Source organism: Dermacentor albipictus, chromosome 1 (genome assembly GCF_038994185.2).
Source record: "Dermacentor albipictus isolate Rhodes 1998 colony chromosome 1, USDA_Dalb.pri_finalv2, whole genome shotgun sequence".
NCBI lineage: Eukaryota > Metazoa > Arthropoda > Arachnida > Ixodida > Ixodidae > Dermacentor > Dermacentor albipictus.
The window spans coordinates 62099761-62125846 of NC_091821.1; the positions used below are offsets into that span (position 1 = coordinate 62099761).

A 26086-nucleotide genomic window follows, 5' to 3' on the forward strand; every position below is an offset into this window, starting at 1 on the left:
CGATAAAGGCTACTGAGGGCCACTATGAAACATTTCATCACTTTCAATGGAGTGGCTCTCGATCTTAACAACGAAACTTTTCTCTCAGGTGATTGCTACTATGGTGTTTGTGAATTAACTATGTAAACACTCTACATGACGCGCCGTCGTGTTAGCAGCCATTAGCAATTCGTTTTTTGGAGGCCTGTTTCAGAGGGGGATGAAAGTAGCAGCAAACTTTTTCATAAGAAATGCGCGCCTAACTATTTTTTTTACGCATTAATGAATGGCCATATTTGAATAGAACAACACACCAGAGTAATAGGAATCATGATGAGAGCTTTGCTGGGCAGTGTCTTTCTAAAATCAGATAACATGTTGACGCCAATTACCAAATTTTTCTTCCACGTAAAATGCAATGCCTCTCATAACTAAATACTAAAGGATTGTTAAGTGTTTAGCGAAGCATCATACACAACTTCGCGCGTTGAATTTGCAGATATTCTTTTTTTAGTCAAAATTTACCGATAGACACGGCGCATATATATGCATTGCAAAACCTAGTAGACTCCTTTAACGCTACTTAGCTTGCGATATCCAAGCGGCAAAGTTTCTCGACTCACACGCTTTTGAAGAAGAAACTGTGGTTAAGGTATGGCAGCTGAAAGAAGCCGACGTATTCTTCAATACGTACGGCTCGAGCTACCCATCCCCCAAGCATACACGAAGGGAACGAGCGCGCGCGGAAGCCGAGCGAGCCGGAGCGAGCGGCGTCCTGGCCGTGACGTCACTCGCGAGAGGGCGCCACTCCTAATTCTCGGGGCTAATAGCGAAGTAAATTCCGATTTGCACTAGCCTCAAGATACATATTCTAGAAGGAAAAATGTATAATACAGTCACCAATTTTTCAGACCTGCACAATTTCTGCGGGACTGCAACCAACACTTAGCACTAATGTATCGCAACAATAACAGAAAATGTCATGCCGCACAGTGTTTCAGGCATGAACCGTGCCAAGATGTCGCATACATGGTGACCATGAACAATGCTGCCACCACGTCGACCGCAACTATTATAGCCGACTCACGACGAAGCAGCCTAAGCAGTGCAGCCAGCATGATGGCTGGTCATAAGCCGCCATGGGAATCTCGCTGCCAATAGGCATTTTCACTCTTGTAGACCTTATCGGCAATCAAGTGCGAGAACAGATGCAAGGGCTAGACTGACAGCCAAAGCAGCGGAGTACAAATCAGTCCCTTCCGAGTCCGAAAAGTCTGTCGGCAGCACGCACATTTTGGCGAGCAGCTTGGTGTGGCTCGTCCACAGTCGGGAAGCCAATGTTTTTATCCTACGCAATAACATTGTTCACACTGTTCCATGTTCAGGAATTTGCAGAGCGTGAGTATAATTTATTGTTCCTGTGCCTCGTATCAGCACAGCAAGATGTCGACAGGTCATCCAAATCTGCAGGAGAGCCTTTGCTGGCCTGTCGGAGGCAACCCTCTTGCAATTCTTTCATACAGACCTGATCACAATATCCTTTTTTGGCAATATCCGAGCGTATGATTTATAACAAATATTGGATATAATGAAAGTACATCCGATGCAACTGTTATAACGAGGTTTAACTGCATTTGTTACATGCTGATATTGGCGAGAAACATTTTAGATTTGAGGTGCATTAACGCAAGCTGTTGGGCCAGTTGGTACATGATGAATTTGAAAAAGGGGGGGGGGGGGGGGTACCAGCAAAGCACAAAATTTATTATGTGCAGCAATGTAAATTTCAATAAAGTACAGTTCAAAGTCCAGCGTCCGTCCGTGTCTAACAGCTTTTCCTTGTGTGCGCGTGTTTCGCTCGTACCCCCCTTTTTCAAGTTCATTTTAGAATTCTTTGCTACATCCGATAATTCATTGTAGCCATTTTCACTACATCATGATTAGACTGTATATCCTGTAATGACTGTATATCCAACCGTAACGGGCTGACATCACCCACAGCTATCTTAAAAGCAGCAAATAAAGAAAGCCTGCAGATGCAAAGATACAGACTAAAGTTTTTATATTCATTTTACCATTGAAAGTTTGTAATAAATAAATCCCGATGCCCAAGACAATAGAATTATAAGAAAATCATTGGAGTCTTGTTTCACACTAAAGCCACAAGCCATAACTAACTGGAATAATTTAATATATGGGGTTTTACATGCCAAAACCACTTTCTCATTATGAGGCGCGCCGTAGTGGGGGACTCCGGAAATTTTGACCACCAAGTACACGGGTGTATTCGCATTTCGCCCCCATCGAAATGCAGCCGCCATGGCCGGGATTCGATCCCGCGACCTCGTGCTCAGCAGCCTAACACCATAGCCACTGAGCAACCACGGCGGGTACTAACTGGAATAGTTGAACCTCAATATAACTTCAATATAATGAAATTCTCAATATAACGTAATATTTAACTTGTAATAAACTCCTTGTCCATAGAACACCATGTATCTAGAACCTCAATATAATGCAGTGTTTGTACGCCATTTCAAAATACCAAAATTTCACATCCGCCGTAAGGGATGCCAAGACAATAAATGGAAACTTCCAGGGACACAGATGGTCAACTGCTTAAATTAAAAGCGGCTGCTTGCAAACACACCTCTCAAATCATGGGCTGCGCAACAAGAGCGACTACTGAAGTGTACACACATCATGTTCCGTATAGAGTACAATTGCGACGAGATCCTATTGCGCCCATCGCACTGTGTGCTTTAGGTGCGAGTGAAAGTATGCGAGGGTGAGACAGGAAAGATGGTGGCTTCACAAATGCTGCCTTCCCGCACAAGCGAAGGGAAAGAGGGGGAGGGGTGCAAGCTCGGGGTAATGCTATCAAGCACACGCGAGGGGGGGGAACAAACTGAGTGGGGGGTGTAGTTTTAGGCCGTGGCTGCGCATGGCTGTACACGTAGTGCGCGCCGATGGACTTGTGGCAGCCTTGCGCAGAACACACGGGAGAGGGGCCAGCCGCACACCGTAGCTTGTTGTGTTCGTTGATAGTGCTTCTCTGTCTTATTCACGTTTTCAGAGCAAAATAGGCAGCACGCTTCGCATGTGTGGAGTGGCCAAAGCTTCAAGAAATGTCGAAGAAGAATTGATGCAGGGTGGGGGGCTTAAATACCAGCAAAAACGTGCCGGCGATACGGTTCTAATCATTCCCCGCAAAGCCACATCAGCGGGAGCAACGGTAGCAATGGATCGTCACTTCGGCGGGAAATTTCTTGTTCTCATCCTTTCCTTTGTCGCATTGTTTTTCCCCACTCGATCATAGTTGGACGCGTAAGTGACAAAGTTAGTCTGCAGTACAGCATGCGGTTTAAAGGCATTTCGCTGAAGTTCGGAATGCCATTTGCCGCTTATATTGTTTTCCGCTTCTTTACCACGCTGCGCTAGCTAGGCAGCAAGACTGCACGAGCACATTGGGTTGTATGTTAAAGCTACTGAAGTTTGCAAGAACTGAAATTGTTGGTTTTATGTGGCCCGGTAAATCCTCACACCAGCTGTCGCGCACTTCATGTTTTTACATCTATTTTAAGCGTGGCTTCACAGATGTTTAATTGTTTCTAGTTGCTTCATGTATCTCTTGTTGATTCTTTTAAACTGCGAGGTTTTCACACTGCCTAATTTTTGAAGGGTATAAATCACGCTGTGTCTTATCGGAATGATACCAAGCAAGCGCTTCTTTAACAGCTTTATTCTTTTCGCCCGGAGGCATCTTAGATATTGTGGTTTTTGGGAAATGTGTTTAGAAAATAGGTAGTTCAGGTCGAGAATTGCTAATAGTTGCTGCAAATGGTATTTTTGTTCCATTTTTCCCTGAAAATTCGTGTCACGTTTGGGAACTCTTCACACCTCGATGCTGTCTGAGCAGAGTTAACACGCCAAGTGATTTGTTTGTTTCACAACGTAGTCCCATCTTGCGTGTGAATTTTGTACTTAACTTAATTCTTTCTTATTATGTTTATGCTGCAGAGGACAAAACTTGGCCTTTCCGCCAGTACTCATCTACTTTAACTGGCGCTGCTCTGCCTTTGAATATATCACGTGGCACCTCTCTCTAACAAAATTTTCAGAAAAGTAGTGAAAAGTTCGACTTTAGCTTTGTACGTTTCCAAGCAGCTCCCTTGGGGAATTTAGAATTGCAAAAACTGCAGCGGGAATGGCAGTTCATTTGCGTATGCAGCAGAACTGCATCAGCGGTACAGCGCTAAAATGCATTTTTATTAACCGGTGTGTTTGGTGACTTCGTTGACTAGCGTACGCGTTTCCATCTGTAAATTCGCAATTACTCTTCTTAAGGTGACTTTGGCTGCACTTATTCAGCGATGGCACATCTATTCATCGGCAGAAAAATCACAATGGCATATGCAGACATCGCACCGTGCGGATTTGTTCGATATAAGTCTGAACTAACATTGGGTGCTTATTATTGAAGTACAGAAGCAGCGTTACGGCAAGGGTAGAATTTCTTTTTTTTTAATGATCGAGACATCGCATTCGTCAACAAAATTTATCGGCTAGTTAACATGAGCTCCACTTCATGTAAATGGGGTTCATGGCGTTTGTCTGCGGGATGCACCTGGCACGTATGTGGACCGTGTTGTCCCTAACACTGTTAACATCCTGTTCATACCCACTCCCACAGAGGTCAGCATCTTTCCTACAGCTGTCACTACAGAAGAAGCAGTCTGGCACCCGAACAAAGGAGAAATCGCAGCCACAAACTTCAGCCATCCTTGCTACAAAGGGTTGTCGTCTGCTACTGCTCCCGCGCGTACTGTTGGAAGCGCCCACTAGGGGACTATCAGTAGCGCCTCTATAGGCAGTGCACTAGGCGTACAAGTGCGGCTGAGCACATAGGCAGCCGCGTATGCATAATCTGTTGCGTGTGCAAAGAGTGGGCGTGCCGAGACGGTGTGGCATCATGTAAGCTGTCTTACCACGCATTTAGTATCGGAGGATGCATACATTGGAGTTTCAGTGACCTGTTGGAGCGAGGCGGACGAAGCATTCGCTCTCGCTGCAGGCGCTTTCCTCGATAGCATCGCCCACACTATGAAGACGCTATCAGCCGCGGGGGCGGTGTTGGCGGCATGCGAAAGCGTGGCTGGCTTCGCTGAATTCATACCGCCGAGAAGATATCGACGTGCGTGGCATGATACCGTATCATTCGTCACCGACTCCCAAATTTATCAAAATGAATTTTCTCATTGAAGCTTGCTTTTTTTGATTGCCCGATAATTCGGAAAATTCTGCGGCCCCTTTCCACGTAAGAAAAATCGGCAACTGTACTTATTCACATAAAAGGTCATATTTCATTACATTGAAATTTCGATATAACAAAAATAATTGCCGATTTTACTGACTTTGTTATATTGAGGTTTTACCCCATCCACTGATGTTGAATGCCCAATATTGTCTTGGTTCATGCTTCTCTTTATGGCATAAAAATCTGAGCTATTGAGTCTATACTGTATTTGTACTGTCCAGTATTGACTTAATCCTTTATTTTTATTCTCCATTGCAAAGGACACTCGAGTTTTCACTGAGCATTACTTTCATTGAATGTGCTTCTCCAATATGCACTGCTTGCTAGTTGCTTTTTTCTCCGTACTCCAACCCACTTCTGCGTGTTACCTGAAAATCAGGTCAGTAGTATAGAAGTAAATACACGTAAAATAAAAATCTGAGACTGGCAATCAGCCCAAATTTGATTGTGTAATATGTAGAGACTGCATAAGCCAGCCAACTTTAACAAATGGCGGCAATGCAATGCAAATTTAAGTTTCAGCATGCACTATGAATAACGTAAATAACTCCTCACCTTGTACAACTTTGCAAAGCTTGATAGCCAAACACCCTCGGGATGTTGTCCCAGCACCTGTCAGGAGAACCACAAACAGTGGTTGCAGATAGGTTGACTTCTGAGAGCAGTTTGAGATGTATGAAATATATCACCAAAAGTAGCAAAGCAGAGGCTACCAGATAGAATCAAAGGTATTGCCCACACAACTAGTTAAACCCACCCACTCATAAGATAGATCTACTGGAACATCCACAGGAGTGCATGATCACAGCTCTGCAAGCAAACGCCTTATAAGTGCGAAACTGTTGGGTGCAAGGAGGATGCATCGCTGCTTCATCAGAAGCACTATTAGGCATATTTATACCAGGACCACCACACGACACTTAATCTAGAAAACACTTGCGCCATGAAAGCCACCCATAATTTACTTAACCCTTTTTTAAGATCCCTAAACTTTAGGAATTTTTATTAATGGATAAATAATACAGGAACAAGAATTCGCGGCATTTGTTGTAGATGATAGAGTGGCGACTAAACTACAGCAAAGCAATTTTTGTAGTTCGTCCAAATGTGCAGTTTAGGCAATGCTTTTATCGTACTTAGCTTCGCAATTCACGACAAATCTTAAATGGTTGTCAGGTTACAAAAAATTTTAAGGTCGAATATATTTTGGAAGACTAAAATATCATACTTTTTTTATGATATAGGAAATGGCCGAGTGCCAAAGTTGGGACAGTTGTCATGGAATGAACAGTGCATGAAGTGCAAGTTTTAATTTACCGTCTATATGGAACAGCAAATGTATACTATAGACAACAAAGTGATGTAATGGCTTCTAGCACTCGTATCAGACTAAATAAGTTCTAAATAAGTTTAGCTCTAAATAAGTTTTCATAGAACATGACTTCTAAATATGTACCCTACAGCCAAAAAAAAAAAAAATAATGGAAAATTGCTCTTTTGAATGCAGCATGACCACTTCATTTCAATTTAGAAGTCCTTAGACAGTAGATCTAATTGATATGTTTTTATGGCATCGCACAGAGAATGGAATAGCTGGTGAAGTTTAAAAGCCTGAAACTTCAAATATGAATGAAGACAGCACTGTTTTACCTGGAGTAAGGTTTATTTGAAATTTCGTTAAACCTGGTCACCAAAACTTACTTTAAAAAATGCAGGTTGAAATCTACAGGAAGTCTCACTAGACAGGGTACCATTATCTGCTCTTTATAACAAGTAATTGTGCATTTTGAGCTGAAAGATCCCAGAGAAAATCTGAGCATGCACAACGAGACCTGCAAGAGCCTAAATGTTCTAAACATTTCACACACAAGCAGTAGCTTGTGCTGTGTGCTCAGCTTGCCCAGTTCACGTTTTATGTATGGTGAGCATTGTGAACTCTCAAGGGCAACAAGACAATGGAACTAAGAAAAGAGATCAAATGAAGAAGGTAGGTTAGTATGCTGCCCTCATTAGCTGCAGCATTGGGCCAGATGCAGCACGTATGCCTACACTTTACAGTGCCAAAGCTGTATCAATGGGCAAGGGCTCAGATTATTGCAATTAATCCCTTGTGCACTGTACGCAAGAAAGCACTGAACATATATGTGACCCTTCCATGACAGCATTGTTTGTTGCTTGCTTTTCTGCCGGTCTTATGTTTGCTGTGGGCAATGGGCAGTAATACCAGTTATACAGCTGGTTTTAATTCAAAGGCTGTGGAGCATGCGGACTGCGCTACCGCGATGCATTTTGCCATTGACAGGCTGCAAGTGCTGCTGGTGGAAGCAGCACAACAAGCTGCTTGTTACATATCGGGTCACACCTTCTGGTAGCCGTATACCAATAAAGCTGCCACTTTTTGCAAATAGTGGACGTGTGTACCATGTAAACAGGAATATTAGTCAAGATATTTTCATGAAAAAAAAAAGTAGGCTAATGTCACCCTTCGTCTTATATAGCGGTCCTTAGCAGAATGTGCGCCATCCAGTAACCCACGGCATGCATGTTGGCAAAAGCATAATCAAAGCCGTATCCACGTCCGAATGTTATACCTGGCATTTTCTTTTTGTTGTTACTGTGTCTACTTGTGCATGCTATTCTGATCAACTTCATGCGCGATTTATTTTTGTCTGGTGGGCGAAGAGTTATGTAGGGACAGTTTTCAGCGACATTCAAGGAACAGCGCCAACTAAGACGACCATGAGAGGGAGAACGACACAGGACAAACGCCAACTTCATCTATCTTTATTCATCGAAAAATCGACAAATATAAGGAGAATCACATAGTAGATGCACACAAGGACCATAACGCATCATCTACCAAACCATTTAAGATATGACATTTGTTTTAAAGAGGGTCACAGAAGTATCACTAACACAGTTTTATTCCTTCTTCTTTATATGGAATGCCTCCAAAACCTCACGTGCCTTTGATATCTCTGCTTCTGCCAAGAATTTTTATCTCTCGGAACCGTGGTTCACATTTCTTGCAGTAGAGGCATAGTTTCCGTGGCGAAAATTCTGCCGCCCGGTCACACGCAGTGCAAGTTGCGCAATGCTGCGAAAGATGCGCACTTCCTTCTTTCAGCAACCGCACATGTTCAGCTGAACGGTCATTCACGCATCTACCCGTTTGGCCCACATAGGTTTTTCTGCAGGTCAGAGGCATTTCATATAGCACACCGGTGCAGTGCTTTACAAACTGCTTGCCATGTTTTTTGGTGCAGCAGCTCCCCATACCTTCACTTGTGACGCAGGCACAGCACTGCGCTTGTTTCCGAGGAGCCAAAAAATTGTTAACAGTCTCGGTGCTTACTAACATTTTCTTAACCTCTATTCACAGCATCTTAGAGCCAATTTTAACAGGAAAGGGTGTACTAAAAGTGTGCAGGTATGTTGATGATGTTTTAATAGTCTTTAAAAAACGGAACGTTTTGACTTACACAGATGGTGTAAGCACTGTCCTAGACAGTTTTAAAGCGAAGGGGCGGGGGTTGGTATTCATGCATGAACTACCCTTGCAGGGGCAACTGCAGTTTTTAGACATTAACATCACCTTAGGTGAAGAGCATGTATGTTGGCAGTACGCGCCTCAAGCACAAAAGGAGCTTCTACCTTATGCGTCAGCGCATTTTAAAAAATCTGTAAAACGTTCCATTGCTAAATTTTGTCTCGAGTCTGCTTTTGTAAAATCGTGTCACCATGCAATGCATGTGAGCTATGGCAAGCAAGTTGATGGGTTGGTTTCGGCGGGGTTCCCATGCATGGTTATCCCAGCAGTGGCTAAAGCGATTTTGCAGAAAATCAAAAGTGCCATGGTCAAGAAACCGTGCGCACAAAAACAACAAGCTGAGAAGGTGGAAGTGGTTCCGTATGTACATAGGATCGCCCACAATGTGATAAAGGCAGCAAATAGACACGGCATCCCAGTCGTGTTTTTGGCTCCTCGGAAACAAGCACAGCTCTGCGCCCACGTGACGAGTGAGGGTACGAGCAGCAGCTGCACCAAAAATCATGGCAAGTAGTTTTTAAAGTGCTGCATCGATGTGCTATATGAAATATCTCTGACCTGCGGGAAAACCCATGTGGGCCAAATGGGCAGATGTGCAAATGACCGTGTAGCTGAACATGTGTAGTTGCTGAAAGAAGGCGGCGCACATTTTTTTTTTTTTCAACGTTGCGCAACTTGCACTACGTGTGACCGGGCGGCAGAACATTCTCCACAGAAACAATGCCTTTACTACAAGTGTGAACCAGGGTTCCTAGAGATACAAGATCCTTGGCAGAAGCAGATATACAAAGGCAGGTGAGGTTTTGGAGGCATTCCATATAAATAAGAGGGGGAAAAACTGTGTCAGTGATACTTCCGTGACCCTCTTTAAAAGTGAAATGTCATATCTTGAACGGTTTGGCAGATGGTGCATTATGGTCCTTTTGCGCATGTATGTGATTTTCCTTATATTTGCCGATTTTCTTATGAATAAAGATAGATCTAATGTCGTTCTCTCATGGCTGTCTTAGTTGGCGCTGTTCCTTCCCAATTCAAGTTATAGACTTCACCAAAGCGAATAGCAACATGGCCATTAAACACCAGTTTGGCGTTTCTGAAAAAAGAAAAGCATGCAAAATTGGTGGGCACAAAAAAGGCAACTATTGATGTACAACACGTAAATAATTTCGTAGGCATTGTGCTGTGCAGCCACAGCTTGAGGACGCATTTGTGCGCCTTGTGTGAGAGCTTTGTGTGCACTCGCTGCTCGTGACAGTGCTTGTGTAAAAGAACACATATTATACCCCTGTCACACAGCAAATCTAATGTCATTTACAACGAATGACATTCGCTGATAATGCCATTTGTTTGCTGTAACACGGTAAAACGTAATGACATTCATCGAAAATGACATTTACAAACGAATGAGTTCGCCAAACTCATTCGCATTCGTTTGGAACCGAATGTGTACCCTCGACACCACGAGTGTATCAGTGTTTCGCAAACAGTACATGCTTCTTTTTTGTTTTAACAAAAGATCACTATTATCCTATCAATTTTATTACCTAATTGTTGCTTTAGCGACATTGAAGTCCACCACGTGCGTAAATACAGAAAAGTACTCTCAGTCCAGTGAACAGACAGCCGTCTTTAGCTTTCGCTGCAGCAGTCGTGTTGGTTCGCAACATAGCATCTGCCGCGGCTGCTTCAATTGACTTGGCGTAAAAACATGTGCGTGTTTTCCTGTTGCACACGCCAAGAATGAGGATATTAGAAGCCCGCATGCACATCAGAACGCAGAACGGTGATGACATGCAACTGCCCTTCTCGTACCACTTTAGCTGATGTAGCGGACGCACCTATCGTTCTCTTCGCCCTGTTGCTTGCCTTAGCTTTGGCTTGGCTTGACTCGACTTCGTTGGCAATGTCGAAAAGTTAGTGATCGAATGCTATGGTTTGAAAGCAACGATCACATATTCTAGTGGAATTTAGCATACTGGAAAATAATATTTGGACAAAAAAGTGGGTTTGAGGCGGTTTTTTTTTTTTACTATCGTCATTGTCAACATTTTCAAATGACATTAGTTTTCGCCGTGTGACAGCGCGCTGTGATAATGACATTAATCGCAACAAATGTCATTTGTTGGAAATGACAGATTTTCCGTGTGACAGGGATATTATGGGAACTTTTTCGAAAGAGTAAAAATTGATAAGTAAGACAGTAATGGCTAAAGAAGTGTTAGGTAACATATTTGCAGTAAATACTGTATGAAGTAAAATATAGGTTGAGTTCTTACCTTGAAGTAATCCCCCCCCCCCCTTTTCCTCCACATATTAAATGCACTTCTCAACTTCACTTTGGTTTGGCACGTAAAACCTCATATTTTTCTAAGAAAAAAAAAGTGCTTTCACTGTGCGAGCGGATGCAGTATATGTGATGTGAAGCAGCCAATGGCATTGTCCCTGCTGGTGAAGAGAGTGGGTCATCCTAAAAGAGAGGCATCAGCTTCTGTTTTTGAAGACACATTAGTACAATGCAATGCAGTCACAATCATCACTGTGTGATCTACATACTCCACTTGCCTTTTCATAATGCCCAGACCTGGCAAGGATCCCCGTAATGTGCCCCTGTAGTGCACTTCTACCAAGCAGACAGAGTGCTTTCACTGTACTCTCCTCAGAGTATTATTGCCAAAGACAGGAATTGAACCTCTATAATATTTTGCCAAATTGCAGAACACCACAGCTGCCAAGCAACTGCTGCAGGTACATTACACATAGCCTTTAACACCAAAACCTGAATGGTACCAGGCTGCAACATAGGTAAGCTTGTTTCGTGGGAGAGCATATGTTCTTATAAATAAAAATTGTTTTATTCATGCGTGAAATTACACAAGCAATGAACACATTTCAGAGACCATTCAGCATTTTTTCTGTACATGGAAGGATCAACAAACATGCTAAACATTTTGACAGCATGCAATTTTTTCTGGCACAAGTCAAAACAGCTTACATGCCAATACACTGCACAAGTTTTTTTTAAAAGCATTCAGACAAGTCGCACCTGCAAATGATGTGATGGGCACACACACAAAAAAGAGCACAAACAGATAAAAAGAGATGCCTTCTCATTTTATAGCACTGACTAACAAGAAACAGATGCCCTTTTGCCCACTTATACTGAAACCTTGATCAACTTGCGAAAATCCTACAGTACCATACGTCCAAAAGCAAGATGTAGTGGTGGAAGTCATGGGACCAGGTCAGGGTAAATATTGAGTACATAACTATGCTCATACATGCTTTATAGGTTCAGCAAAATCATTTCATAATTTCCGCAGAGAAGACTGATATGCAATAAAGTGCATCCCTTTAGCGAAATTCATTGCATTACAACGGGAGACGTAATATTATAGCACATACATTCGGTCAAACAGAAGTACACAGCTCACCTTCTTAATATTTGTCTCAAGTCGAGGATTCATGATGCATAGTGCCTCCCAACGTTCTGAACTAGGTCGAGTAATCCTGGTTTGCCGCGCCAGCATATCTACGTCAAGAACAGTCGGGGATGTTGGCGACTCGTCATACTCCAAAGGCAGTTCTGGAACGGGGCTTAGCCTGCAGGCGGTAAGTCAATTTCATTTTGAAGCCCTCCAACCACAAATATTTCTCTCAAGTTAACACATTTGAGATCTGTTTATTCGAGACATATACACCACCAACTATAAAGAAAATTCTGAACTTAACGCTGCATCCTCTCTTTTGGTACCTCGGTAATTAAATAGTTGGTACCTGAAAACCTTTATGAGCCAGAGCCTGCTAAATTCCTACCAGCATAGCTCATTGAGTGAGAAACGTTTACATTACTTCTACAGTCGAATCCGGGCACAATGAAATTCATTTCAACGAAATTTTCGCCACAACGAAGATTTTTTTTTTTATTCCCGCGTCACTGTCCCATAGATCATAATGCAACGAAAGACGCTCCAAAACGTACTTAGCGGTCACATTTTTTACTTTAACGAAGTTTTAAGGAGCAGACGTGAGCAAAGTTATTTAAACTGTAGCTCATCGAAACCCCTACAACTGTTTTTTCATGCCTTGAAACACCATAGACCTTAAGAGCACACAAAAAACAAAGAAAACTGGAGCTGCTCGGGCTATGACGCAACGTAAACAAAACAAAAAGCTGCCATGCCGCGTTGGTGATGGCGATGCAACGCGCTCTCATGGAGGAGCATCCGAGCTCCGAGGAAATATTTTTGGTCATATTGGTTAGGACAATGGTGCGCGTACACGCCATAATTTTATTTTTATGTTGTTTTTAATTATTCATTTTCTACACAATTGCGGTCAAACAACGTCGAAATATATCCACGTGCGTACGAAGCCACTGCGTCTCTCCAGCAGGAGGCGTTGCTCTAGCCTCCACAGTAGAGTCACTCTACTCCACAGCAGAGTTTGGTGGCGCAACCCACCGCCCCGTTCCAAAGGGGACGCTTATAACATCCATCAAGTAGAGTTACTGTACACCATAGAGTTTCTCACTACATTACCTAGAGGGAAATCTGGCGCTGCTGCGCTGTGGTATGCATGGGAATGCCGGTATATTGTGGATTCGGATTGGCATCGTTCTCGTAGAGACAGGACACCTTGAAGACGCGCTTGGCAAGTACCGTTCCGTCTGTCACAATGATTCATTTTCTACTAGAACAGCACGTGAAAAGCTGTTTTAGCTTTATTATTATGCGAAAACATGTTTTGTTTAACTATGAGAACTTGTTATTGTACGTACGACTACATGTTACGTAAAAAAGTATCAGCGGGCCGCTAAAGTTGGAGGACACCGTATTCACAAACCAACCTTATACTTATCTTTTGCCTTCCTTACCTTTTCAGCGCCTTAACGCGTTTCATAAACAAACCTTATGCTTAAGTTGAACCTTTCCTTAACCTTACCGGCTCGGAAAAGGAGCGTTCCTTAAGGTAGCCCGGCAGCTACAGTCGCCACTTATTATGGCCGACCACGCAAGCAGCTTTTCGGAGCTAGTCGATTTTGTCGCCTTATTAAGGGAAGCCGATGTTCGCGAAGCCCTTCCTTATGTAAAGCTCATCCGGCGTGTACTCAGGGACCGTCAGAATGTCATGGAGATGTACAACGACGGCGAGTTTCTTGGCAGGTTCCGCTTTTCAAAACGAGCGGTGGTACACCTTCTTTCCATCCTGCCACTTGCTCCGAGCCCAGACGATCGCGGTTCGCCCGTGCCACCACTTCCCTTTCAAGTTGTCCCAGCACTTGCGTAGCTGATGCTCCGTGCGCGGGTGGACTCCGTTCTTACTGTTGAACTGTTGTTCTATCTGCTGCCATTTCTTTTCCTTCTCCCTCAGGGACACCGCATCAGTACGCTTGTTCTCCAGCACGTTGCTCTCTCTCGTCACCAAGTCAATCAAAATTCCCCGCTCCTCCTCCGTAAAGTTGATTTTTTTCCTCTCAGTGGCCATTCCCACAACAGATCTTACAATAAGCAAACGAACACTTCAAAACACAAATAAATGAACAAATAAGGAAATAAATAAATAAATACGCGCAATATTTACAGCATCTAAAAGTACAAAGCGCAAGTTATAGCTAACACACAAGAGAAAAAGTGAAGCAACTACGCTCGAGCACCGCAAAATGGAAATGGAAAATGAAGCACCGCAAATGGGGAAAAAAAAAAACGGCAACGCGTGTTGCCATGGCAACACGCGTTGCCGTTTTTTTGCGCGTCTCTCATCTGCAGATGAGAGACGCGCAACAGCTAGAACTCGCTCTTTTCACACTGCTTTTTCACAACGCGTAATATTGAGCCATCCAATTTTTATATTTATTGTTCTCAGCGACAAAAATGTGTTTCCTTTTTATTAACTGAGCGGTTTAAGGCCAAGAAAAGTTCATAGCCTCGCACCCATGCTCATCTCTTATGACGATAAGGCCGCCTTCGATAAGGACGCCTTTTCACGCAATAAGGGACGCTTCTGAATCATACCTTGGCCTTTTCTCAACCTTATACTTTCCTCATCCTTATAAAAGGGCGCCTTATAGCGTTAAGATAAGGTTGGTTTGTGAATACGGGCCTAAGCTCGCGCTCGCTTTGAAACAGTTGGTCGTCTGTTCTTACTTTTCTTCGCTTGGTCATGCACCGTGGGTGAGTAAAGATGTAATATGCGTGAATGGAAACATTTCATGAAGATTTTACTTTGAAAACGCGTTATTTGCGTAGCCATGTCCACGTTTTAGACGAAGCCTCTTACAACACGAGCCTCGCAGACACATATCCCGTCATTCCCATGACGGCACGGTGCCCCCTTAAGAAACTCCCATAGACGGTGGCGCCAGATTACCCTCTAGGTGTTATAGTGAGAAACTCTATGCTGTACACATAGAGTTTCGTACAAAAATGTATTTTTGTAAGAAACTATGACTGTACATGCTAGTAGAACTCTCAGGGGTAGCACACTCTCAAGTTCAACAAATGGCCACAGAGGGCGAAAAAATCGACCGCGCGGCGCTGCTAAAGAAACAGGCATAGTATACCAATTAAAAAGGTTCCCCCTTGAGCACATTATCTCCCGCTAGAGGCGCCGTAGTAAGCGCAATTTTAACCTACAAACTTTCTTCAACAGTAAACGAAGCGTTTTTATTGCATGATAAAGACTACAAAATTATAATTACTAATTTTACATTGTACTTTTCATTACCAGCTTTGTTGTTTTTTGTCATTTTACACGCAAAATAACGTTCAGCATTATCGACCTCCCACGTGACCTCTGGCCTGGCTTTAAAATTTTGGCGGTAACTGGTGACACGCGCGTGGTAGAAGCGAAATGCCATACCAAAACGCTGCTGCCACGCGCGGAAGTGACGTCACAGTTATGATGACGTTGTTTAAACAAGTATGGCGTGTTCCGGTTTATAGTTTTGCGCGCGCTGCTGGAGCTGCTTCAGCGTTTCAGCTTAGCTAAAACACAATTTTACGGTTTCTTACTGTGTTGTGTGATAGAATGTTGTTCTAGTTAGTTGCGCTGGAAGAACCGGATGGTGTTCGAGCTTGCGATCTCGAGCCACACTTGGGCGCAACGCTGGAGCAGCTCGTTTCTTTATGCCTTGGAGCGCGTTTATGGTTGGCAGTGTGGTCTTGTGCAGCCCCTGTTATGTTTTTCAGTGCTGTTGCTCTTGTTTGTTGAATTTACTGATGTGAATGGAGCATATGTGGGCTCTCAGTTTGGCAGAACTTTTTGCTGTTATGGTAAAAACGTTTAAACTCGTTCCAAATGCTTGTTGCTGCAGTTGCCGCTTAGTGTTGTGCATCGATCGCGGAAAAAAAAAAAACAAATGTTTCATCCTTCGTAGGATTGCTGTTGCAGATATCGCCTAAGTAAGTGAGCTGTTGCAATTTTTATGTGGCACTCGATGTCGCATTTACCTGTACTGTTTCTTGTCTTGCATGTTCATACTGTTCCCTTGTTTATCGGATTTTGGCGGCTAGCGAATCGCGACTTGCTTGAGCACCTGCTCGCCACAGTTCTAAAGGAACATGTTGAGCAACCCCAATGTTAACTATGAAGACAAATATTGCAGAACGTGGCCCAGCCGCTCATAGTTCTACTTTGGCTCAATACATCGACGTCAATGCCGACGCGCACCACTTCTGCGTTTTCGAGCTCGAGAGCAGTATGTCGACGTGGTGTCCAAGGCCAAACAGACATCCGACTTTGCCAGAAGGCGTACACACAACTTAAAGAATCGCTACATACGACACACCCTGCAATATGCATGATCCGTGTCGACACCATATGCAGTCGGCGCTGTGCTACCACGACTCTTCGAAACCGACAGTCCAAATGAGGCGACATGTCGTGCTGTTTCGTGGATGCAGCACAGTGCGTTCGAAGCTTCTGTAGCTTCGTAACGGCAACGTTATTCGTACTCGCCGATATTACACAGTGATTCAATACTACAGTACACACCACACAGCCACAAGGAATCGCAACGGTCCTCCCATTGCGTGCACGCGTGTGTAAGCGCCGATAGTCATTTTCGATTTTGAAACGCAGCACAAAATAAATGCTTTATTTATTTAGGCGTAGTGTATTTAACAACAAAACGATAACGTCTGTTTTCTTTTTGTGACGTCATCATGCGTGGCAGCAGCGGACTCCACTTGGGGTCGTCTGCTGCCACGTGCGTGCACCCAGCGCCGGCCTAAAATTTTTACCGGTATGTTCGCGTGCACGGCAGGTACGGATTCCTTGGTTCATACATTGGTTGGTTATTTTATGCTAACACCAGTTTATTGTGCTTCGATATCTCGCGTTATTTAACTTGGGGTGTAAGCCTGAAAGCTAGGTTTCAGTCGTGAGCCATGTGGAACACGTCTGCATCGAAATGGGGGCCGGGTCCTGCTGCGACTGGGGGGCAGCAAATCCGGTGAGTCGTTTAACATCACTGCTTCAATCGCTATGTAATTTATTCGTCTCATTAACTCACAGGCGGAGGTAAGTTAACGAACTAGATGCTGCATTACATAAGGGCAGTAAGGACCCTCCGTTGCTGTTTCCAAAATAAACTTTCAGTTGCGAGGCCATATTATACACACATTCACGAAAGAGAAACGATATCGGAACGCGCGTCACATTTTTCATCTCGTTGTAGGCGTAGCCATAAGTGACTGAGTTGCCTTATCAATATATTTCTTTTTTTCGAGTCCGCCGGCAACTTCTTTCGTTCACAGAACCGAATAACCTTTTGATAAACTGAAGCTAAAGTACTGAATTTAATGTATTAAACAGTTGCACACATCATAATTCACCCATATTTCGTACCTGTTGGTTCCAAATGTTCTTGCTGTTCCGTTTGGCTTATCTCAGAACATCTATTTTTGCAGTAGTGAAGCGGTACATCACGTTCATGCACAAAAAGAATGCATCATTTCTAATAGCTTCATGTCTTTCATCTATTTGCTTGTGAAATCAGCAGTGCGATCTCTTCTAGTGTATAAACGAGCGCACAAATGTTCTTATTTGTGATCTTAATAATATTTCTGTTGACATGCATTGTAGTTACGCAGACATAAATTTTACGGAGAGTACCGTGCTGCTTAAGCACCCTAGAACAAGCAGTGTACATTTGCATGTGCTCTGTAGTCACAAACCATTGCAATGTATATGTCGCACCTTTTCGCATTTTATATTGCAAAATTGTGCTTATTCAATTTCTGATGCAGTCAAAATTTCTGTTCCAGACATGCAGTAATGAGGATGGCACCAGTATAAAGCAACACACTCCATGCACTAAACAGAAGCTGCTGCCTGCTACAAGGTCATTGTGTGGACTTTGGCTGCTACTACAAGGTAAACAACACCTGGTTCAGAAATAAATGTGCTTGATATATGCTGTATTGGCTTGCTAGTCTTGAGATACATGCCATTTGTTTGTAGCAGATGATATGAACATTTGTTCATGTTTACAGTTCAGCAAAATTAGTTCGAACATAAAAGAAAACACTACATGAGTTTGGATAATCTCTGCTGTATCTCATGTGCCATAGTTCTGCCCCAACAGAGTCTGTGCCAAGTGCATCTTGGTCATCACGGGAGCCCCCATCTACACCAACAGGAAGGGGCTGGAGCTGAATACGCAAGACCACGAACAAGGAAGCCATTCCAGAATTATTTGGATGAGATATCAAGTCTACGGACGACTGTTTCAAGAGTGAAAAGAGCCTACGCCATCATTCCACCAGCACGGATATTGGCTGAGTCATCCAGGTACCTCAACAACAAAAATTATTTGTCTTCAGATGGACCTGCAACCTCTGAATAAGCACAGACGACGCTGGCTAAGAGTGATCTGTCAGCTTGCCCTTCCTTAGTGAGCTTCCTGGCCTTGCCAATTCTTGCCAAGTATAATTTTGTTTCAATGAATGCAAGCTTTTTCATTCCACACTTTTGTTAGAGTTCATTCCTATTCCTCATACAAACATTAAAAGTCAACCGATTCTTTGCTCATACTTAATGCCAGTCACTGTCTAGTAGCATAACATATGTGTAGCAGTTCTTTCTAGTGTATGTTGCCATGTGCAATTCCTCTCCTGAAATAGCTGATGCGGCATTGGCATGTGTCTTGCATTAACCTTTACACTGAGTGCTATGTAGCATTTAACTTTTGTTAATGTTTTTGGCTTTCAATGCTTGCAAGGTAGAGTGGCTTCTTTCTTGAATGCAAGCTTTCTCATTCAGGATTGCTATTCTTGCTCGACAGCCTGTGATTGATTGCAGAATCTGGTTTCGGCGCTGTCCGACTTGGTACTTGTCACCGTGTTACGTTCCTCATATGTGGGAGCCTGGTCAGTTGCATTGGGAAACTCTCGAGGCAAGCACCTGCTCTTATAGTCCGCACAGTGACATAGACTTCGAATTTACATGCACCGTGGTTGGTGCTCCCCGTTCTGTCCTTTCCTGCTGCTGCCGTGTGCAAATTTTGCTTGTGGCCTTCCTTGGCCATGATTTGGCGTCAACGGAGACTCTCATACATAATTACATGGTTCTAAGTGTATGAAGTTGATATCCACATGTGTGGAAAGGCCTGCAAAAGTGACTGAAAATAGTGATGTCCACAAAACCGACCATGCCTATATATAGAGAATGTGGGGGACCAAGTGTGAGTTACACATTAGAGGCATGCAAAAGAACAAAAAGAAACATGCAGGTTGGAAAGGTGGTAACGCTAAAATGCCGGGCACTCCATGTCGCTCTAGGCTGTAGCAGCAGATGCTTGCGTCACCCGATTTCTTCGCTATGCAAGTTGCTCATACAGGGTGTCTACCAAGTTGACATTTCCAAATTCCCCGAGTTTTCCAGGTTTTCCCTGAGTGCCATTGCAAATTTTTCTGAGTGATGCAGAACTTTGTTTTATATCAACACGGGCTGATACCATATCGCCTGATGCTGTCACTCTCTAGTAAGCACATGAAAAAAAAAAAAAAGCAACTTAATCCAATTTGAATACTAAGGAGCAGTGTTTATGTTATTCAATAGGAGAATAGAAGGCAGGGGTTAGTAAAATGCACAGCAAATAAAGTGTCTTCGAAAACAATTGCAAATAGGGTCGGACATTATCAAATACGAATAAAAAGGAGATGCATACAAAGGCAAATATTTTCTAATATGAACTATTTCTATCAACTGATAGCAACCTCAGTGGGATGAGGCCTGAACTCTGTCACTATTGAGATTCTCTCTCAACAGCTCGTAAGTCAACCTCAACAGTCCTGACATACTCTCAGCCCGCGCACGACGCCCGAGTGTTGTGTTGCACTGCTTCAAAGAGTGTATTTTGGTTTGGATGAGGGACACCTGCATCTCGGCATCAGCCAAAACTTTACTTTTTGAGCTCAAGCTCTTTCAAAACGGCGGCAACAAGCTTCCTTTCTCGTTTATTCCTCAATGCGTAGATCACTTCTGTTCTTGACCGCCTTCCGCCACTCGTTCGCCCCAAGGACCATTTGAAGCATCTTGATAAGTTGCACAGTCCACGACCGATTTTTCAAGCTCCCTAAGGGCCGCGAAAACGTCCGAAAAATCGGCCAGCTGGAAAAAAATAAATGCGTATCATTTACTGCCCTTAGGGGCTCAAACCGCCACAGGCACGTTCGAGAACGCTCTGAAGGCCTGTCGGCACACATATTAGGCATACCTGTGCTCGTACTGTGACAGGAAATGCCGGGTGCCCGCGTGTATAAGATATACATACTGTATTTCGTGGCAATAGCCCCTTCCCACGCTTGTTATGCTTCACTGCAATACTTTTCCGTAAGCTTTACCGAGTAACATTTCTGTACAGAGGCGAAGCTGACTTTCACGAACCGGCATTATGCAACGCACCGTGTTTTCCAAGTTTCTAAGCCAATTGCAAGGACCACAAAGGTGGAGTCCGTGCCATTGCTGACAGCAGCGAATTCTTTCAAAAAAAGGTCGGCACCCAATGGCAAGAAGCTTATAGCGAACGTCGAAGCAGCTAGGCCTAGCGTTGCCGCAGTGGTGGCAACGGGTGCCAGCGGATCTGCGTGCGAGAGTGCCGGTTCGAGGCGGCGAAGTAATCAAAACAGCAGCGGTGGTGCTTTTGATTAATGCCGTTTCGGACCTGCGGTCGCGGCAAAACGTCCGGAAAATCGGACGGCAAAGAGTTCTTGCGTCGGAAATTTCACACGTTCTGATACGTTGACACTATGGGGTACGAGGTGGCACCGCGAAGCCGTCCAAATTATCGGGAATCCGGAAAGTCGCTCGTTGACTGTACACTGGCAACTCCTCCTGCCAACGACAGGGCGTCAAAGACGATTCATTACGATTCCTGTCTGCTACTCGAGCCAGAATTACCGCGACTTTCGACCCTTTCAATAAAATTGCCGCTAATTTTCCCTGATAGAGGCCCAAATTCCCTGACTTTTTCCAGACTACTCAAAATCCCTGAGAATTCCCGGTTTTCCCGGTTGGTAGACACCCTGTCATATTCAACGCCGACTGTCGGTACAAACACGTGGGACACACTGTCCAATCTGCTTGCGCTGCTGGATGTTGCTTGTTACCAGACTACCATGTGCGACGAAGGCAAGCACTATGCCTACAGTCAGACGGTTGAATGTGCTGCAAGCAACCCGTGTGCGTGTATGCTCACTGTTGTCATGTAGATCGTAGCCAATGCATAGTGCCAATGTATAGATTGAGCGTTATGTTAGAGTATGCTGAAGTGATTTGATTGCATAATCTTGTTTCAATGTTGTTTGGTCATGGTTGCCGTGTTACATTTCTGGGATGTGGCAGCCTGTTCAGTTGTATTGGCCAACGGCCTCTCGAGGTCAGCACCTGCAGTCCACACAGTGACACAAACTCCCTGTTTACATGTACTGTGATTGGTGCTCCCTGTTTGTCCTTTCCTGCTGCAGCCGTGGGTAAAGTGTGCTTGTGGCCTTCTTTGGCCATGATTTGGCGTGAACAGAGACCATCATACATGATTACACGGTTTGAAGTGTATGAAGTTGATATCCACATCGGTGGAAAGGCCTGTAAAAGTGGCTGCAAAATGGCGATTCCCACAAAACAGACCACATCCATATTGAGAGCAGGTGGGGCACCAAGTGTGAGCGACACATTAGTGGCCACCGAAAGAACAAAAAGAAACGTGCATGTAGGAAAGGAGGTAACGCTAGGATGCCAGGTAGTTCGTGTCGCTGTGTTGGCTATGACAGCAGGTGCCTGCGTCACCCGACTGATTCGCAGTGCAAGTTACGGCGACTGTCAGTGCAAACAGGTGGGGCACTGTCCAATCTGCTTGTGCTGCTGCTTGTCACTCGTTACTAGACCACCATGTGCGACGTAGGCAAGCACTGTGCCTGAAGTCGGATAGCTGAATGTGCTGTATGCAACTTGTAGTGCGTGAATGCCAACTGTTGTCATGCGGATCTTAGCCAATGTACAATGTATTGTCTGAACCTTATGCGGTGATTGAATGCAGAGTCTAATTTGATAATGGTCGCCGTGTTATGTTTCTTCGATGTGGCGACCTGGTTAGCTGCAAAAGCAACAGTCTCCCGAGGTAACCATCTGCTCCTGCAGTCCGCACAGCGACAAAGACTCCCAATTTACATGCACCGTAATTGGTTCTCTCCCCATTCGACATTTCTTGCTGCAGCCGCCGGCAAATTATGCTTGTGGGCCTTCATCGGCCGTGATGTGGCGTGAGCGGAGACGGCACATGTTATTACATAGTCCGAAGTTGATAGCCACATGGGTGGAAAGGCCTGCAAAATGGCGATGCTCACATTGAGAATGTGGGGCACCAACTATGAGTTACACATTAGCGGCCCCCGAAAGAACAAAAAGAAATGTGCAGATTGGAAAGGCGGGAACGCTATAATGCCGTTTCGTCCATGTCGCTGTGTTGGTTGCGGCAGCAGATGCCTTGCGTCACCCGATTGCTTCGCAATGCAAGTTACGGCGATGCAAACAGGTGGCGCACTGCCCAATTTTCTTGCACTACTGATTGTCGCTCGTTACCAGATTGCCATGTGCGGCGACGAAAGTGAGCTGTTTACGAACTCGCGTTAATGGTTTCAGTGCATCTCGACATGCAAATTTTATTTCTGATCTTGTATGAGAAGGTGCACTGCTTTTCTTCTGCCAATAAAGTCGCACGTCCTGTTCACTCACTTGTGGCTTGTTTGTATGGGCGTCAGTAGAGGCTCTTTAGTCTCCTGGCCATTAAAACGCAGCAGCTGAGGCATGCCGCAAAGCCAGCGAGGCGAGCACGGCGCGTACCCAGCATACGCCACCGGTATAAAGGGGCCATATTGAATATTGTACTAAAGAAAAAGACATTTCCGCTTCCTGTTTAAGTAGCGCCATCTGTCGGGCCCCCCACTAAGTTCCATGCGCTGCCGCTTCTTATTTTCGAACCACTGTGGAAGGTACAGTTTCCCTTCTCTAAAGTTGTTCTTTATTCTATGGCATTCTAGCAGCTTGACAGGCGGCACGACAAGGCATTGGACCAGGGCACGACGCACGACCCAACATGTGCGAAGCTTTGTCAGACCGCTCCGCCGGGCTCTTTGTGTAAAATGCACCTGAGCATCGTTGCTGGGTTCTTCTGCCAGCGTTTCATGGTAAGGCCACATCAAGTTATTTTGCGCGTTGTTAACTACTTATTCTCTTCGCATTTCGTTATGTCACTGTTAGCCGCATGAACGAGTGACGGCGGCCTTGCAGCCATGAACAGCTGCTGCCCATTTGCTACGCTGACTTTCATTTCGTGTTCTTTTTTATGCGTAGCAATGAGCGGTGATGCTAGAAAAAGCAGCGATGCGGCAGTGTCCGAGCTGCGATGCACATTCGATACAATGACAAAGTCAGAAAATAATGTTTCGTTAAGAGATGTGGCCTATGAACACATGCCGCTCGGGGCAGAGAGCTTTATGATACGCGCGGCGACTGCTGAAAAAGTATGGTGCTCTACTTCTGCAAAAGAAATGTAGTTATTTCTAAAGCGGTACACGTGCAATATTTGCAGTACGGCAATAATGCGCCTTCTCCCAAGCTCTGTACCAGGCTATGTGCGCTCGAGCGTTGTTAGCTGTTCTGCATTGGGCTGAAAATACGTGTTTTCATGTTTTAATTATGTATGAAGTCGTTACCGTAGAAAGTTCCTTGTTTCTTAGTCTTTGTAACAGTGCTTCCTTAACCAAAAAATAAATAAACACGCATTGCATGAACGAACGCAGCATCTCCATTATAGAGCTTTGCAGGCTCCAATATTGCTTATACGAAGGAACGTAGCATCTACATTCAATAGCTTTGAAGCCTCCAGTATTGCTTACCTTCTGTCTGTCATTCTACGTATTGCAGGAATCTCCATTTCCTCAAAATACACTGTACAGCCAAAGGACATAATGCATACTCAAGGGCAAAATTCCAAGTATCTGAAGACGATTGCAAGGCTTCGAAGACAGCAGGTGAAGACCCCCAACACAGTGCTTAATTGCAGCCCTTTAATGATGGACACACTGGCTTACACATTCAAGATGAAGGGGTTGGTGCGTGCTCAATTATTTTTGCAGCCATTTTATTTCGGCACGCTACCAGTCACATAATTTAGCTGCCCTAATTCACCCTCCTTCGCAGAAGTACAAGAAAAAGTCATATCGTTACTGAAAAATTCAAATTGGATTAGGGTTGATCGCGTTTAAAAGTGCGCCGTGTGACACCCGTATTACTTGCATTTCGCCGTTTCTTCCTGTTTTCATGTATCTGCCTCTTACAATCTTGCTGCAATAAATTGTCTGCTGTTTTTGTGTTCTTGACTGTGCAGCAAGTTCATTTATACTTAAGGAACACGGCACATTTATCTACAATACACTTTTTGGCGTGAGTTACTAGGCATACAATATCATAGGAGATAAAGTTCTACTTCCTCAACAGTTGGCATGATTGTTGCGCTGAGTTACAGCTTGAAACAGCAAATCTGAATTTAAATGAAACTAACATGAGTGAAACACCTTTGCGCCCAGCGGCACAAGCACCTGCATGAAATCACGTGGTTTCAACAAAGGTAAGAGTCGCACAAAACAAAAAAATACAAGAAACGAAACTGAAATTGGAGCCTCCGAGATTCGGCAGCGTGCGCGACCATATTGAAGGCTGGTGCGTTTCGCCGATTCCGCTAGGTGCGCTGAAAGCTGAAGTCGGCTAGAGTTAACTGTATATGCTACGAAAGGTAGCATGCTACCTTTGGTAGCATATACAGTTAACTCTAAAGTCGGCCGCAGGCGCCTATGGGAGTGTCCGCTCTTCTGTCGGGGCTTTTGTTCCTTAAAGCCTAGGCACTACGGAGGAGGTTTCTTAGCGCATGTTGTAGGCATTTGTCCCTAGGCATACCGGCATTGCGGAGTGTAATCGAGTTTGTTTACGCTCGCACGCTGGCTGCTGGCGCGGTAGAATAGGTGAAGCAGCAGGCACTGGGACGCCCGATTTGGCGACCGCTGTGTCGGACAGACTGTCTCGCACCTGCGGCGCTTGTGCTCAGTCGGTCGTGGCGGATCATAGCTTTCTCGTGCCTTACGGCGAAGTACCTTGTAAATAACATCACAGATGTTTGTGTGGGAGCAGTAGCAAACGTAGTAGAGCCCGGGCCGCATATATTGAAAATCTATAAGGCAGAGTGCCTTAACAACCGCGTTTGAACGCAAGTGGCTGAAATGACGCCGGTGACGATGACTGACTCAGCACTGGCGCCGCAGGCGCGAGAAAGCCTGCCCGACGTACCTTCAGAGTTTTCAGGCAAAGTTTTGACTGGTGTTGCAGAAGACGCGGGGCGCGGTAGTGCTGAACTTAGCGGCACAAGTTGGCGGCTGGACGTGATATTTATTCAATCGTGTTTTTTTTTTTTCGTATTGCAACAACGTGTCATTATTTCGTATTATTGGCGGTGCCTCCAGGGCACCAAAGCTAGAACCCGGACTATTCTGTCGGTGTTGGCTCTCCGAGGCCTGCGCGTGCCAGGGGTATATAAAATGTCGCGGACAGCCAATTTTTTATGCAAACACATGCTGCAGGCTTCAGCCTCCGTGGCCCCAACCCACGGGCTGCCCTGCTTACAGCTTTGACCCCCCGCTACCCCTTGTGTGCCCTGGAGATCCTGCGCCGCCTGCTTAATTTAACCTCAG

The 26086-nt window shown here is 44.6% G+C and overlaps 1 protein-coding gene and 1 long non-coding RNA gene across 8 annotated transcripts in view; one reads left to right on the forward strand and one right to left on the reverse strand.

Moving 5' to 3' along the window:
- The window catches only part of LOC139047613 (uncharacterized), a 213060-nt gene that overhangs the window by 143179 nt on the left and 43795 nt on the right, over positions 1–26086 (reverse strand). For 4 of the 5 annotated variants that reach the window (XM_070521470.1, XM_070521472.1, XM_070521475.1 and 1 more), the window contains 2 exons: positions 12278–12446; positions 5852–5908 (listed from right to left, as the gene is read on the reverse strand). In XM_070521470.1, coding sequence (XP_070377571.1) covers positions 5852–5908; positions 12278–12446 — 226 coding nt within the window. Of the gene's footprint in view, positions 1–5851; positions 5909–12277; positions 12447–12825; positions 13021–26086 lie in introns of those variants that run through there. The other variant, XM_070521479.1, reaches the window with a different exon arrangement.
- Positions 15028–24724, forward strand: LOC139047640 (uncharacterized). Of its 3 annotated transcripts, XR_011507282.1 has the most exons (5): positions 15028–17298; positions 18113–18221; positions 18433–18638; positions 23384–23530; positions 24270–24724. It is a non-coding gene; the product is annotated as an uncharacterized lncRNA (long non-coding RNA). The 3 variants fall into 3 exon arrangements; XR_011507281.1 differs by having other exon boundaries at positions 15028–18221; XR_011507283.1 differs by having other exon boundaries at positions 15028–18221; positions 23387–23530.